This window comes from Perissodus microlepis, chromosome 6 (genome assembly GCF_051167445.1).
Source record: "Perissodus microlepis isolate ML-2025 ecotype Zambia chromosome 6, ASM5116744v1, whole genome shotgun sequence".
Lineage (NCBI taxonomy): Eukaryota > Metazoa > Chordata > Actinopteri > Cichliformes > Cichlidae > Perissodus > Perissodus microlepis.
In genome coordinates, this window is record NC_140466.1 from 41,373,257 (window position 1) to 41,392,777 (window position 19,521).

At 39.2% G+C, this 19,521-nt stretch overlaps 2 protein-coding genes, 1 long non-coding RNA gene and 1 pseudogene across 4 annotated transcripts; 1 reads left to right on the forward strand and 3 right to left on the reverse strand.

Annotated features, from left to right (window-relative positions):
* Positions 1–371: 371 nt before the first annotated feature.
* On the reverse strand, positions 372–3,538 carry LOC146386271 (uncharacterized). The gene is made up of 3 exons (XM_084932367.1): positions 2,003–3,538; positions 1,561–1,696; positions 372–1,285 (listed from the first exon to the last, which is right to left on the reverse strand). Exons 1-3 carry the CDS (start codon positions 2,323–2,325, stop codon positions 824–826), a joined length of 921 nt encoding a protein of 306 aa, XP_084788493.1. The 5' UTR covers positions 2,326–3,538; the 3' UTR covers positions 372–823.
* Positions 3,539–3,832: 294 nt separating this feature from the next.
* LOC146386272 (uncharacterized) lies at positions 3,833–6,543 on the forward strand (annotated as a pseudogene). Its single transcript, XR_014800566.1, has 8 exons — positions 3,833–3,959; positions 4,080–4,198; positions 4,294–4,686; positions 4,766–4,982; positions 5,110–5,321; positions 5,434–5,581; positions 5,660–5,770; positions 6,108–6,543. The product of XR_014800566.1 is annotated as an uncharacterized LOC146386272 (transcript).
* A 222-nt stretch (positions 6,544–6,765) lies between these two features.
* LOC146386273 (uncharacterized) lies at positions 6,766–13,105 on the reverse strand. The gene has a single exon (XM_084929895.1). It carries the CDS (start codon positions 13,103–13,105, stop codon positions 12,476–12,478), a length of 630 nt encoding a protein of 209 aa, XP_084786021.1. The 3' UTR covers positions 6,766–12,475.
* A 2,084-nt stretch (positions 13,106–15,189) lies between these two features.
* On the reverse strand, positions 15,190–17,642 carry LOC146386274 (uncharacterized). Its single transcript, XR_014800567.1, has 2 exons — positions 16,023–17,642; positions 15,190–15,546 (listed from the first exon to the last, which is right to left on the reverse strand). It is a non-coding gene; the product is annotated as an uncharacterized LOC146386274 (long non-coding RNA).
* Between the last annotated feature and the right edge of the window lie 1,879 nt (positions 17,643–19,521).

A 19,521-nucleotide genomic window follows, 5' to 3' on the forward strand; every position in this document is an offset into this window, starting at 1 on the left:
GGTGTCTTGGGAAAAATCCATCTTGTCTCACTTAACCCATTTTTTAACTAATGCTGTGTTCTGGTAATTTGACAGCATACATGCTACTGCAAACAGTTGGTTGATATTGTAAACATGTGACATGGTAATGATGCTATCAAAAAGTTTCTGTTTTATCCTCCTAATGACTCGCTCCACATGCACCCTGAGTCTGGCTATGGCCTGCGTCTCCTTAACCTGGTATGCTGGCTTCTGCTTAGATAGAAAAGGTGGGCAGTACACTTTGCATTTACAACAGTCGGTGATTAGGAAGGCCTTATCTACCATCACTGCCATGTCTTCAGTCAACTTCTCAGCAATGCCTGATTGTTTGAATAGTTCCTTGTCACTAACCGAACCAGCTTCCAGTTTGGATTCGGGAGACAGAAACTATCTCTACTTTTAAGATTAGGCTTCAAACTTTCCTTTTTGCTAAAGCATATAGTTAGGGCTGGACCAGGTGACCCTGAATCCTCCCTTAGTTATGCTGCAATAGACGTAGGCTGCCGGGGGATTCCCATGATGCATTGAGTTTTTCCTTTCCAGTCACCTTTCTCACTCACTATGTATTAATAGACCTCTCTGCATTGAATCATATCTGTTATTAACCTCTGTCTCTCTTCCACAGCATGTCTTTTATCCTGTCTTCCTTCTCTCACCCCAACCGGTCGCAGCAGATGGCCGCCCCTCCCTGAGCCTGGTTCTGCCGGAGGTTTCTTCCTGTTAAAAGGGAGTTTTTCCTTCCCACTGTCGCCAAAGTGCTTGCTCATAGGGGGTCATATGATTGTTGGGTTTTTCTCTGTATCTATGAAGCGCCTTGAGGCGACTTTTGTTGTGATTTGGCGCTATATAAATAAAATTGAATTGAATTGAATTGAATTGAATTAGAGATGAATGTCACTGGACCATGTGGAGCTATGCCAACCAGGGCTTTCATCGTACAGTGGGATTTGTACGAAGAGTACATTTCACTTTGGAGAAGTGGTGAGGATGGTGTCTGACGCCTCAGCTCTGTACAGTCAAGGATCATCTGGGTGTCTGAGAAATCTTTGAATTCCTCAGGGAGGTAAGCTTGCACTTCTTCACGTGTAAGCCAAATGCATTGAGACCCCAGTGCAGTGGCAAGAAAATTTGTCCATGTTGCAATAATGCGGCTCACTGTGGACTGGTGTATGATAAATCGGTGTGCCAGGTCCCTCACCTTCAAACCAACTGACAGGAAAACCAGGAAAAGAAAAAACTCGTCAATTGGCTGTAGCAGCTGCCTCTGGAAGGTGAAAACAAAAGGGAAAATGTTACTCCTTAAGCTATGAACTAGTAAAATTATGCTTTTCTTGGCTAAATGTTTTGTAATGGTTATGCATACCATACTGTACCATGGGGTAAACAATGAGGTGCTGTAGTACACAGTATGTAAAGGATACTGAGTCTAGCATACATACACCTGTGTATGTATGCTATTGTACATTATGTAATGTTATTGTACATAAATACAATAACATTACACCTCTAGTTCTAACTACCAACAAACCCATAACCTACCGTTGATGTTCGTGCAGGTGTCAACACTTCTTCATTCCGATTGGCAGCTGACTTGGCTCTTGAAACCCGGATCATTTTATAGATGCAAGGCTCAATCAAAAACCAAAATGCCATCAAATGATCATAGCTTGGAAATCTATTCACGAGAGAGACATACATCGTGTCAATCATTAATTAACATCCAACATTGGCATAAAAATAATGTAAACTGTGACAAATATGCTAATGGTATGCTGTATAAAATAGTCTGATTAAGAGTCTATTTGGTGTTGTATTTTACCTGTAGCATTAGGATATGGTTTAAATACTAAAGCATCTACATGAAACATACAATCAGCAGAGAAAAAGTAAATATCTATTTTGTTTTCATTAAGACTGGAAACACTTGAAATTTAACCTTGGTATATTTTAAACAGTTAGCTTGAATAGAACTTAGGTGTACCTGGTATAGAATCGGATGTCAGTGTCGGAGCCAGCAAAACACTGTAACCCAAATTCTCGCTGGACACGTAACTCCTGTATTTCCTTTCTCAGAGTCTCCACGTCTTTGGACAGGTCTTCTGCAGCTGATGCAGATATGTCCAATGCAGACGGCTCAGGGACTGAGCAGTAGTCATGACTGTGCTCTTCTTGATCGTCAGGAGGAACTAGTTCAGGGCGTCGCTCCGTTCTCTCCCAAACACTACGCCGCGGTGGTTCAACTTTATAGCCATTCCACTCAAAAAAGTGTTGGTACAGCACCTTTAATAAGCCGCCTTCGACCATCGAGGGTTGTTGGCTCTATGAGTTGATCACTGGCAAAGTGTCTGCAGCAGACCCTGGTGTGAGAGGTAATCGTGAAATGATCCCGGCATATGTTTACCAGCCATTGTCTTCTCAAGTCGGAATGGGTCGGAAAGCCATAAAAACTTAGTATGCCGTTAAATTTGGCTGAAGCCGAACAAAGTGGGACACAGCAATGTTCGGAGTATTTCTTGTCCTGTTTTTGAAAATGTTCTGTTTTAAATACTTTCCTTTTTATACTCATTCTGAAGCGACATTAGCATAGCTACCGACAGATAAACGAACATACCGGAAACGCCCAAGCGGTAGTATTTGGAAACAGAAATACGTCACCTGCCCTAGTGCAAGTAGTCCATTGTCTTTGACTGATTTACTAGCTGCTTGAATTCCCTCACAAGGTGTGGGTTTAAATTAATATTTTGATATTAATTTGATTTATTAAAGTGGGCTCAAAACAGTGTTATTCAGGAATCAGGCTGGTTGGTAAAACAAGTAGCGCTGTGTATCGATTCAAAATTGAAACAGAAGATGGCAGCACTGCATGTACAAGGATGCCAGCTGCCGTTAAACCCCGAAGAAGAAGAAGCTGTATCCCAGAATTCATAGCACGGCCTAGCTCAGTTTCCAAAAATGGCGGCAGCTAGTTAGTTTTAAAATTTCTCTTATTACTCTTTCTAGGTCACAAAATAAACGTTTAACATATTTTCAGGCGAGAATGTAGCCGTGTAAACTTCAAATATCTGGACAGTTTATCAAGACACCACATATTTTCAAAAGCGCTCTGACATTTTTGGAGACGTCTGTTACCCATTAGCTCGATAGCTAGCCGGGGTTTAATGCTCACTAGAGCCCGTGAGAACACCGGACTCCGGGCAAACCATTTTCAAAACCACCGCCGTCTTTCACTACTCAGGTGAAACATGATATATAAGTCACTTAAATGACTTAAAAATGTTATTGTTTGGCTTTTTTCAGTATTTTATTTGTTCCTGAGTAAATCGGTTTGGCTGAGATTAAAGTTATAGTTTTTACACAGCTGAATAAACATCAAGCAGACAACTGATTATTAGAAGTGTGAGATGCTCGAGAATATACTCCAGTGTCCTGTTATATTTTAGATATCAATGAGCAATCTGCAAATTTCTTTAAAATGTAATAAACTATCATCTTACCTTTATTTTTAGTTAGCACATACCTGAAACACTTAAAGCTGCAAGCTAATGATCGTTATATAAGAGCAGATGCTGCTGGTGCAATAAGCTGTACATTTTACGTCCAATGGATGCATGATCTGGCAGCCCTAGTCAGCATAATCTTATTGATGAAATTCAATGACACAAATCTGGGTGAGTAAAAGTTCACCGGGCAATATTGTATAACCCTTTCAGACCTCAGCCTGGCTGTCTGGACATTTCTTTTCTGTTATAGCTTTAAAAAGGGTAAAAATGTTGAACAATCAAAACGATTCTTTGATGTGAATCAATTTGATTCTCATGGGACTGAATTAAGATTCAACTTTTCAAATGTTTTTAACATAACACTAATTGTAAACATTTGTCTTGCAGGTGACTGAGCAATGGAGAAGCTGGATGATGTAACAGTATCTGTCCTTAAAGGTTATATTTGATAATATATTTGTGTATATATATGTGTGTGTGTGTGTGTATACATACATACAGTTTTGTTTGTGCAGTTATGTGCTTGCACAGTTTAACTGGTGTTTGTCTTTTTGTTAGCTGCAAGCATTGACGAGCGCATGCTTTTAACATTGACCCGTGATGATCTGAGGGACCTTTTTTCTGGGCCTGAGCACTTTCTCAGAAGAAAACATGTGTGGTCAATAATTCATCCTGAGGTATTATGTAAAAAATATTTAGTTCAACTAATCTCCAGAAAGTATGCTTTTATTTTAGCAGTACTTGACATTTTTATTTTCTCACCCTAAACCAGGAAGACCATCCGCTACCACAGAAACCTGAAACAACTTCTTCACCCAGGGTAGTTGCAACAGGCCCTCCAACTGCTGATGCTAATGTAAGCCAGCTGAAAATCTTGCAGCTCCCCAGTCCTCCGGAATATGTTGTGTACACCGACAGTGAGTTGGAGCAATGCCGAAAGAGTTACCTGGAGTTGGCCTGCTCCGGCAGGGAACAGGCATGCGTCATGTCAAAAGAACTGAGATGCAGATTGGTGAGAAATACAATCACAAGTATGGTGTCCCTTTTGAGAGCAAGCCAAGGCCAAATGGAGCGATACCCCTCTAAGACCGAAATCACTGCAATGGCTAAAAAAGTTGTCGAATATTATCCTATGCTGCAGGATAATGATGCAAGCGTAAAACACGTAAGTTCTTGTATTTGTGTCTCATATATAAATCATTTTGTTTTGTTCAGGGGGCATGATATATATGTATTTTCACCAGGAGAGCATTAATGCCAAGTTACAAAAAAGGCTGCAAAATATGAAAACCCCAGTAAAAAGGCAAGGACCAACACCGGAAAGGGGACGGCCCAAGAGAAGGCTCACTGACCTCTCCCCAAGGGATGAAGAAGCTGATGATGAAGATGCTGATTGCAGTTGCAGTGGTGCATCTACTCTGTTATCACCTGTCAGAAATTCTGACGATGCCTCCACTTCATGTGAGTACATACATGTAATTTTGTAAAATGGTTATCAACACACAGCCAGTAGTAGCTAATGTTTTGTGGAAGTCTACTTCAGTAACAATGAAAAACCAAAATGCTCTTGTACTTCTCTCTATCTTAGCTGACAAGGATAGTCGGCAAATACAAGCAAGACATTACAAAACATTACAAGAAATGTGCAAGAAGGCAAAACCAAACCAAGAAGATGTGTCCCAGCTATTAGACCTCGAGTTTGAAGCCAGAAGATCCTTCATTGACTCAGACACCACGAAAGAGGAGAACAGAGCTCACCTCATCTTGGATGCATATCCATGCTTTAAAGAATTGCATCATGTAAGTTTTTGGAAGAGTTAATCAATAATCACTTTAATTTCAAATATATTTGGTGTGGTAGTAAAGTTATTTTGATTTTATTTGTTTACTTATTTTTTTAAACCTATTGTAGGCATTGGGTGAGCTTCGCAGAATTTTGGATCCCCACAACAACAAGTTCATCAGTCAAGTAAAACTGAGATGGGAAGAATTCTGCTCCAGGGTAGAGTTCTACGGTGTGTCAAAGAAGGCAATGAATCCACCAATGACCATGGACAAAAGTAAGTTTTACCATTTGAATACAAAGTTCTCATCCTTTAAAATTTATGTTTATGAAGGTTTGTTTCTGCTTTGTCCAGCTGAAGCCCACCTTGCACTGATGAAGGCTCTTCCAACGCTCTTTCCCACACCTGCCCATCCACCAAAAAAAGATGGGGAATGCTTCTGAAGCATTTCTACATGTCCTGAAGGTAAGTTTTATCAAATTTGCTTATAAAGAGCTACAGAAAATTTGGCAAACGAAATATTTCGGTCAAACATGACTCAAAAATGCTTTTTCGGTTTCAGCCGAAAGACTTAAATCTATAATTTATTGTTTTCATTAATTTATAACGTATTTAATGTACACAAGTGTGGTCACATAAGGAGTCGCTTGACACTGATAAACCATAAGTCAAAACTACTATAAAATGGGTGTAACCAACAAAGAACAAGATAATGACGTCTCCGACGTTATGACCAAATCCCAGCAAAAAAAACATACAATTAACATAAGATGTTAACTGTCATGTCTTTTGTGTCTTGCAGCCTACAGAAGATCCAGATGCTTTCCTCCAGAAACGAAGCTTGTCATGTCCAGTAGTGATGTTCGATGGCTGCAAGTGTGTCATTGCTGTTGGTAATTTACCAGTTACAACATTTGACAAAGAAAAACTTGGTGAGGCTATGATATATGTGATGGCATACTTTTATGCACTCCATCTGACTTACCCCAAATGCGTGGCAACCCTGCTGTCTGTCATTCAGACAGAAGTTCTCCAGGATGCCATTCATGAGCATGACACTACATCATCTTACAGAAAAGCCCTGGCAGAATGGCATGCATTTATTGGAAAGTAGTGTGTAAATTTCAGATAAGATTAGGAGAGGGCACTTCTGTTTTGTTTTTTCAATCTGGGTCTTATTTCTAAAATGGAAAATGTTCATTTACTCACCCAGACAAGTTTTGTGGTATTTGGTGTCATTCGGAAGAAATTTTAATCTTTGTGGTCTTCCTATGTCACTCGTCAATTTTAATGGCAATGGCGAAACCTCTAAGGCTGTTGAAATGTTGAAACCACTTAAACAAACTCATAATGTTGGACCTGTACTGTTCAATTGTATCTTTATTATCTGCAGGTTATTGTTAAAGTGGACAAATAAAGATGGACACTTTTGCTCTGTTTCAGCAATGTAATCTTAAAGTAGTGTTTAGCTAAATTTAAAAAGAAGATATCTTTAAAATGATTTAATGTACTAGTTTTTAGATTATTTGCCTTGATTTGTTTGTTAGAATAAGTGTTTTATGCCTATTTTCAGATTTAATTTCTTCAACATTTTACTTAGAACAAGTGGTTAAAGCTTATTTTAGGTTTCAAGCCATGATTGGTTGCCTGGAATAAGTGTAAAAGACTTATTTTTAGCTTTATTATCTTTATTTGTGGCCTACAATAAGTGGTTAAAGCTTATTTTAAGTTTCAATGTTCTGATTTGTTGCCTGGAATGAGTGGAAAAGACTTATTTTTAGCTTTATTTAAATCTAGATATTGTTCTTATTTCAAGAAATCTTATTAAGAAAAAAACACTTACCCCATGGGCAGATAATTTCACTTGTTTTAAGCAAATCTTCACCAAAAATAAGTGTATTTTTCTAGTATTAAGGAGGTGGGTTTTTGCAGTGTATAAGCTTTTAGTGATATAAGTTTATTGACGATAGAATACTGCATGATGACCTTTTCCTTGTTTAGAACTGATTGTTCTTTATGAAACGTGTTCTGATATTTGTATCTGAAGCTTTCCACAGCGATAGTAAGAAGTTGAACAAGCAGTTCTCACCTCACACACACACACACACACACACACACGCTCATGTCACTGAACGAATGTATTAATTCCTGTTGTATAAATAAAGAAAGCAGACGGTGACAGAGCACAAGTCCGTGAGTGTCTCTTACGTGTAGGAGCGCTCTGTCACTTGTCCTCGCGAGTAAAGACAACTGCAGTGTTTGTGTTTTCTAACTCAAGTGTCTCAGCTGAAGAATTGCGGGGTGATTTAAAGAAATCCCCTGTCAAACTGTTTGTAATTAAAAAATGTGGAAACTATGGAACTACAGTTGGGATGTGTGCTGGGATGCTCTTGATAAAGGGAGCCTCTTTTATTGTTTCATGACTTGTTTTGCTGACTGTTGGGGGCCTAACTGTAACCCACTCTAACTGTTGCAGAGTTAAGAATCTGTAGTTTCTGGAAGTAACACAAGAAAAGTTTATTTCTAAAGGAATACCTGTTGTTGTTTGTGGTGCTCTATTTAAAACTATTAGCCTCTGTGTCTTTTCGGAGCGCTAAAGAAAAAAAGTAAAATGCTAGTTAAATCATCCATGTGTAATCAACAAGTCTTACTGTTGCAGTGTGTTTGTGCCTAGTAGATAATTATAGGGCTAGTTGCATTAAAGGAACATTGGGGTTGATACAGTGCTAGTGTGGCTAGGTGTGAATATGTGCTTTTAGAAGTATCACAGTTTATTTCTAAAGGGATACATGTTGTTTGTGGTATTCTGTTTAAAAACTATTAGCCTGTGAAACTATTAGAAAAGTGAAATCTTCCTAAACTAGCTAAATTAAATGCTGTGTGGGAATACACGGTTTTTAGAAGTATCACTGTTTATTTCTAAAGGGATACCTGTTATTTGTGGCACTCTGTTTGAAAACGGATGATCTGATATCCTCGTGTTGGTGTTGTTCCCAGACCATCATGAAAATGTTGTTCCAGGTTCAACATTGCAAGTGACCAATCACATTGTTGTGACGTTATTCTTTTGCGCGCCAAGCCATTCGTGCATTTATGAAATTCCAATGTTGCAAGGACAATATCAATTCTGCTTACTGTTTATTAAAGGGTTACGGTTAGGGTTAGGGTCTGGGTCCGTTGATCGGCGGACAGAGGCGGTTTCTCGCAGCTTAAGTACAGTTTTTTGTTTTACGCCGGTTTTTCCCCGAAGTCGCAAAAGTATGACGTCACAACATTCTGATTGGTCACTTGCAATGTTGATCCTGGAACAACATTTAGTATGATGATCTGGGAACAACACCAACACGAGGATATCAGATCGTGCGTTTGAAAACTATTTGCTCCTAAATAGCACTAAAGAAAAAGCAAAATGCTCCTAACTAGGTAAAATACCCCTAAACTAGTTAAATTAAATCATCTATGTCTAAATAACAGAGCTCTGAGACCTATACAATCCTTTAAAAAGAGTTTAATTAAAACACATAATGGTTTCATTAAATAAAACGCTATTAAACACATGTAAACTCATATGACCCCAAAAAAAGTATAGGTATATTACTACTAGCAAGCTTTCGGCACCGGGATGCTTGGTTCTCATTCCTTGTTCGTCTTCTGCAAAATGCAGCAGCGTGCTTATGACTTTGAGGTTGATTGATTTGTAATTTGATTGATTGGTAATTTATTTCAACATGTGAACAATATACAAGTACATTTAGAAAAGAAAATAAGAGAGAAAAAAAATACTATACAAATTACATACAAAAAAACATTCTGATTAATTTACATGTTGAAAGGGAGTGGGAAGAAGTATACACTTATTTAATCCCACCCCTTTGCCATAAATTATCAGTTAATATTTAGTCAGCTTCCTTACTGATACAATTTGTAAGAAAAATAGTGAACAGATTTCTGATATACTATATACTATAATATCACATCATGAGTTTTTTGTTTGTTTGTTTTTTTTTTAAATAGAGACATTCACTTAATTTAAATATTTTCCTTTTCTTTATAGTTCGAGAAGATCATATTTTTATAACTCTTTTTGAACAGTTTTATGTTTGGACATTGCTTTAATTCCATATTCAGATTGTTCCATAGTTTCACTCCATGCACAGAAACACAAAAGCCTTTTCTTGTAGTACGTACCTTCATTGTTTTGAAGTTACAAAAACCCCTTAAATTATAACTTCCTTCTTTCAAAAAAAACATACTCTGAATATTACCTGGCAGTTCTTTATTTTTTGCTTTGAATAGAATTTGTGCTGTTTGGAATTTCACTATATCGTCAATTTTCAATATTTCAGACTGCAAAAATAGTGAGTTTGTATGTTCCCTATAACCTGCATTGTGGATGATTCGAATTGCTTTTTTTTGAAGAGTAAAAAGTGAATGTAATGTGGTTTTATAGTTATTGCCCCAGACCTCTGCACAATAGCTTAAGTATGGTGAAACCAGTGAACAGTATAGAATATGAAGTGATGTTCTGTCGAATACCTGTTTTGCCTTGTTTAGTACTGCAATGCTTCGTGATACTTTGGAATGAATATATCTTACGTGAGCTCTCCAGTTAAGTTTTTCATCTATTATTACCCCCAGAAATTTATTTTCACTGACTCTTTCAATATCAACACCATTTATTTGAATCTTTGCATTTGTATTTAAACTACTATTTCCAAATAACATCAGTTTAGATTTATTCAAATTTAATGATAATTTATTTTTATCAAGCCAGAACTTCACTTTACTTATTTCATTAGTCATATCCTCCAATAAGTTCTGCAGATCATCACCAGAGCAAAAAATGTTTGTATCGTCAGCAAAGAGAACCATTTTTAATACTTTGGACACTTTACAGATGTCGTTAATGTACAAGTTGAAGAATTTTGGACCCAAAACTGACCCTTGGGGTACACCACAAGCAATGTCCATACATAAGGAGCAACCACCATTTATTTTCACAAACTGCTTTCTGTCACTTAAATAACTCCAGACCCAATCTAAAACTACCCCTCTGACACCATAACGTTCCAGTTTTCTTATTAATATATCATGATCTATAGTGTCAAATGCCTTTGTCAAGTCTATGAATAACCCAGCCACATATTGCTTTTTGTCTATGGAATTTGTGATGTATTCTATTGAATCTAATAGTGCCGATGATGTTGATCTGCTTGATCTGAATCCGTACTGACTCTCAGTGAGTAGTTTATGTTTATCTATAAATTTTTCCAGTCGGTTTTTAAACAGTTTTTCAAGAACTTTTGAGAATTGAGGTAGTAAAGAGACAGGCCTGTAGTTTGTGAAATGGTGTTTGTTTCCAGATTTGTATAGAGGTATAACTTATGCTATTTTCATTCTGTCTGGAAATTGACCAGTTTGAAATGATAAATTACAGACGTATGTAAATGGTTTTATAATAGCCTCAATGACTCTTTTAACCACTATCATATCAATATCATTACAATCCAAAGATTTCTGATTTTTACATTTTTTGACAATTTCAAAAACTTCATTTTCATCAACGGCTGTGAGAAACATAGAATATGGATTTCTGTCTAGCAGTGTATCCGGTTTTTCCTGTGCTTTCCCAGGATCAGTGATTGTTCTTGCTAAATTTGGTCCAGCAGTTACAAAGAATTCATTGAGACTATTTGCCACAACATCCATATTGTATTCTTCATGGTCATTACAAATGAAATACTTGGGATAGTTCTTTTGTCCAGTCCCACATTTTATAACACTGTTCAGGATTTCCCATAATCTTTTATTATTATTTCTATTTATATCTAATTGCTTCTTATAGTATTCCTTTTTACTAAATCTAAGTATATTAGTTAACCTATTTTTATATCTTTTGTATCTGATTTCAGCATCTTTAGTTCTCGTTCTTAAGAACTCTCTGTATAGAGCATTTTTCTTTATGCATGCATTTTGCAGACCTTTTCTTATCCATGGACAGTCCATATATTTCTGTTTCCCACTATATTGCTTTATTGGACAGTTGGTATTGTACAGTAATGTAAATATTCTAAGGAATTCATTATACGCACTATTAACGTCCTGTTCCTGATATACTTCACCCCAGTTTTCTTTCAATAAATCTTTTTTAAATGCATTCATTCTTTCTTCTGTTCTTACTCGTCTGTACTCTTTTTTACTGTCCATTTTATTGATCTTGTAATTCCTATCATAGATTGTAAAAATTGGAAGATGGTCACTTATGTCGTTAATCAGGAGTCCACTTACAGTCTTATTTTCAATGTCATTTGTAAAAATGTTGTCTATGAGAGTTGCACAATGTGATGTAATCCTGGTAGGTCTAGTAATTTTAGGGAATAGGTTCATACAGTGCATTGTGTTTATAAATTCCTCAGTGGTTATATGTTTATTTGGGTTTAGCAAATCAATTTTGAAGTCTCCACAAATGAAAACTTTTTTGTGAGCTATTTCAATAAATGTTTCTTCTATCCAGTCTTTAAATGTCTCAATACTACTACCTGGAGCTCTGTATATACAGCTAATGATTACATTTTTACTTTTTTCTTTACAAATTCCTACTGTAATACATTCTAGTACATTATCAATCACCATCGTCATCTTTTCCACCACATTAAATTTCAAGGATTTGTCCACATACAAGGCCACTCCTCCTCCTCCTTTGTTTTGCCTAGTTATAAATGTGAATTCATAACCCTCCAGTTCAAAGTCTGTTCCTTTTTCCATATTGATCCAAGTTTCTGATAAGGCAATGACACTAAATGGATGTGAAAACTGGTTAAGATATTCTTTGATATGACTAAAATTAGCATAGAGACTTCTACAGTTAAAGTGGATAATTGATAATTTATTCTCAGTTTTAATCCTCTGATTGTAGTCTTTATTTGTATAGTAACAGCAATTGTTATTGTTAGATGAGAAGAAGTTGTTGTCTGGATCTATTTCATATTCCAAGTCATGTGTATTGTGATCCATATAGTTAAATGTTTTCAGTTCCAATTGATCATATTCTGCAACTGTCTGACTGATGCAGCTGTTTCTTCCAGATGTATCTGAGTTCTTCCTTCCAGTGTGTGTCATAAGTGAGTGTGTGGTTGTCTGTTACCTTGTTTGCCGTCCAGATCGTGTTGCTCACTGATATTTTTCGAGATCCGCCATATTTTTAATGGTCAGAACTTTGGCTTCCTCTGGTGATCCGTTTAGTTTAATGAATATTTTGCAGTTCGTCGTCCAAGTGCTTTGGATTTTTCCCAGCTTCTTAAGGTGTCGCGCTTTTTTGGCTATTTCAGCGTTGTGTTTGGTTAGATGTTCATTGATAAAGACATTAGATCCTTTTAATTTTCTTCCTTGTTTCAGCAGCGTAATCTTGTGATTTCGATTTACAAACCTTAATATAATAGCCGGTATGTTGCCGGTCCTCCTGGGAAGAGGGTGGCATGCTTCGACAGAGTTACAGTCCAGGGCAATCCCTTTGGACCGCAGGAAAGCAGCCACCTGTTGTTCCGTGGAGCTAATGTCAAGCTCTCCAGGTTCCTCATTGCTATCAGCGGTCACCGCCTGAGCGTATGACCGGGGTTTAACATGGAGCCCAGTGATGATGACGTAGTTTATCCTGGAGTATTGTTCCAGGTCAGCGACCTTACTTTCCAGGTATGCAATCTTTTTATCTTTTTCGGCATTTTGGATGCGGAGGAGCTTTACCTCCTCCACAATTTCAATGATATTTTTCTGCTGCAACCTGATAGTAGAAATTTCCTCCATGAAGTAAGAGACTTTTTAATGTCCTCGACTTCCTCAGCTGTCGGTGTCCTCTTCGGCCCCATTTTATCTGGTTACCCTGGTAGCAGGTTCAGTCAGCTGATTCCTCAGTCAGCTGTTAGCCTGGTAACGTGTTGGCTAGCCTGCAATTACCTCGTTAACTCCGTTAGTCCAGTCCAATATCCTGTATCAAAGTCGTAATCCAGACAGGGTGGTACCAAAAGTTCCAACAATTTGAGTAGTCTTTGCTCCAGAAATTGATGGCCAAATTTCAAAAATCCACAGGACATGATCAAAACACAACTTTCAAACAAATGACAAACAGGAAGTGACCTTCACCAATTCACAGATTCACAGTTCTTTCTTTATCCCTCATTCACGAAAGCAGCAACGTGCTCTCTACCATCGAGTTGCCAGTTTCTCTTCATTTGTCACCACAAATAGCAGCAACAAATCGTTCTAGCCCCGGATACCAAGTTCTTGTCTCTCATTCACAAAACGGCCAGTTTCTCTGCATGGGAAAAAAAATGTCACTGGGTTGTCAGGTTTTCCTTTATCCCTCATTTACAAAAGCAGCAGCAAGCCTTCTACCAATGCAAGGATGCTAGGTCCTTCCCTCATATCCAATCGCAGCAGTAAGCTTTTCTATGAACGAGTCACCAGTTTCCCTTTCCCGTATCCCCCATTGGTAATATGTAGCAGCATTCTTTTGGCACCGGGATGCCAGGTTCTCTTCCTCTATCCCTTCTATGCAAAAACAATAGCAAGCTTTGGCACCGGGATGCCAGCTTCTCTTCCTCTATCCCTCCTTTGCAAATGCAATAGCAAGCTTGGCACTGAGATGCCTGGTTCTTCTTTAGCCCTCCTTCACAAACGCAGCAGCAAGACTTCTTATATAGAGTTGCCAGTTTCTCTGCATTTATCACAGTAAAAGCAGCAGTGAATCCTTCTACCACTGGGATGCCAGCTTCTACGCCTCTAGCCTTCATATGCTAAGCAGCAGATGTCCCTTTCGGCACCAAAATGCCAGCTTCTCTGTCTCTATTCCTCATTTGCAAATGCAGAAAAAAACTCTTTGCACCGAGATGCCATGTTCCTTTCTCTAGGCAGCTCACCCTTCCGGTACTGGATTGGCGGCTTCCGCCATCAATCCGCCATCAACAACAACAAAAAATTCCTCTCACCAGGATGCCAGTTTCTCCGTTTTGTCCAGTCTTCCAAAAGATGTAGCAGCAAACCATTCCGGCACAGAGATGCCAGTTTCTCTGCCATCTTTCCTGCCTTCACAAAGCACCGGCGACCCTTCGTAGCAGCGGGATGCCAGGTTCTGTCCTTTATCGCTCCTTTTAAGACATAAAACCTGCGCCATGCGTGTAATTCTTCATGGCGTCCCTTCACTTCTCATGTGTTTTCACTAGCATCATCTAGCATCCACCCATGACACAATCATTCGAGACCGCTCTCTAAGCTGACTCATGGTTCTGACTACGTCTAAACAGCTTATCATGAAGTTCAGTGTACTCGAACTCTGCTCTCTGGTGATTTTGGGGCTAATTATTATAGAAGACAGTTTTCCTCTAATCAGTCTTTCAATTCATCAACCCTACCCAAGCCGCTGCTGTCACTTCTGCGGAAGAACGCAGAGTGGCGGAGTTTGAAATATTACTATTTCTGGATCACAAAACAAATATCTGCTCGATTCATCAAGACATTACATATTTCCAAAAGTGCTCCAACGTTTTTGGAGATGCCTGCTACCCATCAGCTGACCACGTAGATGGACTGGCCATCGGGCTTACCGGGCATTTGCGTTACACGTGGCGAGCCAGCCAGGAGCCTGATGTGTGAATGAGTGTTTTTTTGTGTTATTTGGTTTAATTGAATGTTTGGTATTTTCTGTGGTTTTGAGAAGGTCTGCGACAAGGGAAAAAAATGAAGTTTATTCAGGAAAGTGGGGTCAATGCGTGTAACGCAAAGTTATTTAAGGGCTAGTTTTATTGCAATGGGTGAGTTTACTGACTGACGCGCAGAAGAAATAGTTCTTTATGGAGCCTAGATGGTGTGAATGACGAGACCAAAGACTGCAATATCTTGTACCAAAAATATATTGAATAAATGGGGGAAAGGGGGAGTGGAACAAAATAATTAATACAACACACAACATAAATAAATGCCCACAATTAATTAATAAATTAATGCTGTGATTCTCTGTACAAGAGTCCTTTTGTTAAGAGTCCATTTGGTCCTTTTTTTAAAGTTTCTTTTTTTAAAGTTCACTTTTTTTAAGGAATTCCTCCTTAGGGTCCAGCTTCATGTAATGGGAAAATATGTCCGTAATCCAAAGACTGCAAAGTGGGGGAAAAGAGGGGGGAAAAGAATGGTCCTACCGGCTCGCCACTTCAATATGAAGAAGATCAATTCAAGGGGGGAAAAAAAACCCTGACCTGTAGGCCAGAAAAATGTCCATTAGCACATCAAGTTCAATTCAGTTTACCGGTAATCAAATACGTTTTTCTGCAGTTCTATGCAACAATGCAAATCATGAATTATCATCATCAATCACAAATGTACAACAGTTAAATTATTAATCATCTTGGCTACGTAGCTTAATCCACACATTCCAGTAGCGTTCACTACAAACAAATACAAAAACAACAATAAAGAAAAACAACTGTCTAACAGACAGCATAGCCGAATTCAAGGCAACACATAACGATAATCATTCAATTGCACTTTGTTTCAAAGTAAGCCCACTTAAGTGCTTAAGTAAATAAAAGTGTTCAAAAATAGAAGCTTTCGAATCGGAGTTCTTCCCGCGGTGGGAACGCCGGCGAACAAAGTCATTTTTTAATCGCAGAAACGATCGACTGGTTACTGACAACTAAAAAGGTCGTTATTGGTAGATGTTAAGAACACTTACCGCTGAGGTGATACAATTTTATAGACGAATTTAGGTGAGAAAACGCTTTGTTTTCCAACGCCGTTCTAAACGCCAGAAACTTACAGCCACAGCAGGAGTCGAACCCGCAAGTATCCCTCCACAGCCGGTTTTCATACCTGCCGGAACGTGGAAGGAGCAAATCAGGAGAAGGGGATCAAATCAGCTGACGTGGGTCTTGTGACAGTGCATAGTTGATATGGGTTACAACGATAACCCAAGCAACGATTTCCTCCAAAGAATACAAATCTGCATTTTGAGAGACACTGTCTGCTACAGAAACATTATCAGAGTCAGAATCACACTCCATGTCATTCGTGTCGTTACCATAACAACCAGCAGGCGTCCTGCACTGCTGCTCCTCCACCCCTCCTTCCCCCGAGGCAACAACACACTCTGCACCCAACTCAGAGCTCCCCATTTCATCCCCATTCTGCTCCGTACTGACCGCAGGTCCAGCTCCTCCACCCTCTCTGTCGGCTTGGTCGTAGTCATGCAATCACTCACCTCACTCCACACCAAAGCCGTAGCGTCCGCGGGAGAAACGCCGACCTCACCTCGCACCGAGGGCGCAGCGTCCTCTTTAGATAGGACAGTTTCACCACACGCTAGAGGCACAGCTCCAGACGGGTCAACGGCGGCCTCGCCCCGCACTAGAGGCACAGCCTCAGCCGGGACAAGAGCAGCTTCGTCCCGCACTAGAGGCACAGCCTCAGCTGGGGCAACAGCGGTCTCACCCCGCGCCGAAGGCGCAGCCACGTTCAGCGCCTGCTGCCCGCTAACCCCCTCCCCACTATCATCCACAGCAGGTCCCGCTGCAAGCTGTCTGTGAGGACACATTATTTTCTTATGACCCACACTCAAAACATTTCATGTTCCCAGAACTAGCATACACCATGTAGAGCCCTTCTTCATGTCTGACACGGAAGGAGACATCCAGTGTCTGTGTGGGGGAGTCTAAAAACATGAACATTTGCCTCCGAAGGGACTGAACATGCTTTAACTTGGCGTCCTTACAGCCCAGACTCACTGTCCGGGAGCCACTGGCAAATCTCCCAAAGCGCTTCAGTTCTTGCTCTAAAGCCGCATTGGGAATAAACGGAGGCACCCCCGACACAGTGATCCGAGTGGAGGGCACTGCGAGGGGTGAAACCTGCATAAATTCATCGTTCAAATACAGGCCACTCTCTATAAGCTGATTGACAAACCCCTGCTCTTTCAAGAATATGACAACCGCTTTATTCATACGTGAAGCATACGAAATGTTTCCATGCCCCACCCGCTCACCTACAGCCAACAGCACCTGCTCGACAGCGGTGCTCGGCTGCGGCACCACCCTGACTCCATGCTTCAAAGACAGGGACAGCGTCCCACCGGACGCCTTGCCTGTCAAACTGAAATACAAACTACACAATCACAAACAGCTATGAAACAATCATACAATAAACACAGCAAGAAAACGGGAAAAAAAGCATTCAGTGAAAAAAATCACACACTCTCACTCAGACACACCAAACTCACCACCATCAAACTCCCAGCATGCAGTGCGAGAGAGAGAGAGAGAGGAACAGAGAGGGAGAGAGAGAAACAGAGACTTTTGACTTTTCACACAACTTTATTTACACCGAGTTAAACAAAACAAAAAAAACAAACACACAATCACAACAGTCATTGCACACTAACCATTAACTAAGGTACCCAGCACACACACTCAAAAGTTAAGCACAAGTGTCCCATCTGCTCCTACTGAACACAAAACCCTTCCAATGCCCCACACAGTTTCAAAAGAGTCCAGACTATTAGTCAGAGAGTAAAAAGCATGCTCTACTCTCAGACGGGATGCCACACTCTAAGAAATAAAACATGGGCTTTTTAAAAATTAATTCATAGTTTTATGTTCAATATACTTAAAATTGTTAATCTTATGGGTGTAATTAATATTTTTAAATTTGATTTAATTAATTCTAAACCGTTTTAATGTTAAATAATATTGATATTTCCAATTTATTGAACACATTTAATTAAATCCAAAGAGCCCTTTCCACATCCTTTCTGAGCATGCGCAGAGAATGAAAAAAAATCTTCGCGCATACGCATTGACCTTCTTCATCTACGCCACAGTGTGCTTTGGCCACGTGTCTGGAAAGAGGGATTAATCACGATTCATCCGTTGGAGTTAAGGTAATTTCTTCCTATTTTTAATAGAATATAATTTAACTAGTACTTTGTGATAATATATGGCGTATATTTTTCCGGTAAATATGTGGGCCGTATGTGTTCTGTAGGTTGTAGCATTTTGCTAGCGTTGGAAACATTCATTTGCATATTCAACGTTACTGCACATCTGAATATTGTCCCATCTGCGTTTAAAATTTCATTCGAACTCCGAATAGCACACTTATTTTATTTGTTTTATTGCACTATCAAGTTAGGAGAACATTAGCCCGAACAAGAATTGGGATACATGTGCAGTGATTGTTGATGAGTCCATACTCGTCTGTTTCACTGAAGAGAACCGCTGCGTAGTTTGCATATCTTCGCGCATCGAGTCTCAAAGAGACCTCTGAAGGTGACCCCCACTTGCCCCCAAAAATAAAATCAAGTATACTGGGTGGTTAGTGCTCCGTTTGTTTGCTACGGTGTCAAAGATATTGCACTTTTATTAAATAGGTCATTGAGAGTTGAAGAGCCCCCCCCCAAGCAAAACGAAAACGGCCCAAAATAGGCCAAAACATGCCACAAAATGCTCTGCTTGGTTAGTGCTTGTTTGTGCCGTTAAAATTAACATTTGTGCTGCTAACCCCAACGGACTCTGTTTTATCGTTTAGCTAAAAGTATGAAGAGATTTACTTAAAGTTGTCTGATATTATATACGTCAGATGATGAAGTCATCAAAATGACACTGTTTAGAACAGGAGTGGGCATCTCCAGGCCTCGAGGGCCGGTGTCCTGCAGGTTTTAGATGTGTCCTTGAGCCAACACAGCTGATTCAAATGGCTAATTTACCTCCTCAACATTTCCTGAACTCCAGAGACTTTGTAACGAACTAATCATGTGATTCATGTGTGCTGACCAAGGGTGATCTCTAAAACTTGCAGGACACCGGCCCTCGAGGCCTGGAGATGCCCACTCCTGTTCTAAACAGTGTCATTTTGATGACTTCATCATCTGACGTATATAATATCAGACAACTTTAAGTAAATCTCTTCATACTTTTAGCTAAACGATAAAACAGAGTCCGTTGGGGTTAGCATAGTGATTGACTAGTTAAATGTAAAAATAGGCATCAAAGTATTTGAAGTAATTTCATTGTTTATTTGTTCTTTTTGTTTTTTGTTTTGGTAAAGGAATGTTTCTAAAAATACTCCCTTTTGTTTCCTGAAAGTACAAAATAATATAATATGAACACATTTATTTAACTGAATGATAAAATGATCTTGGTGTTATGTATACAGCAGGCAGCCGCAGTTATTCCTTCTGG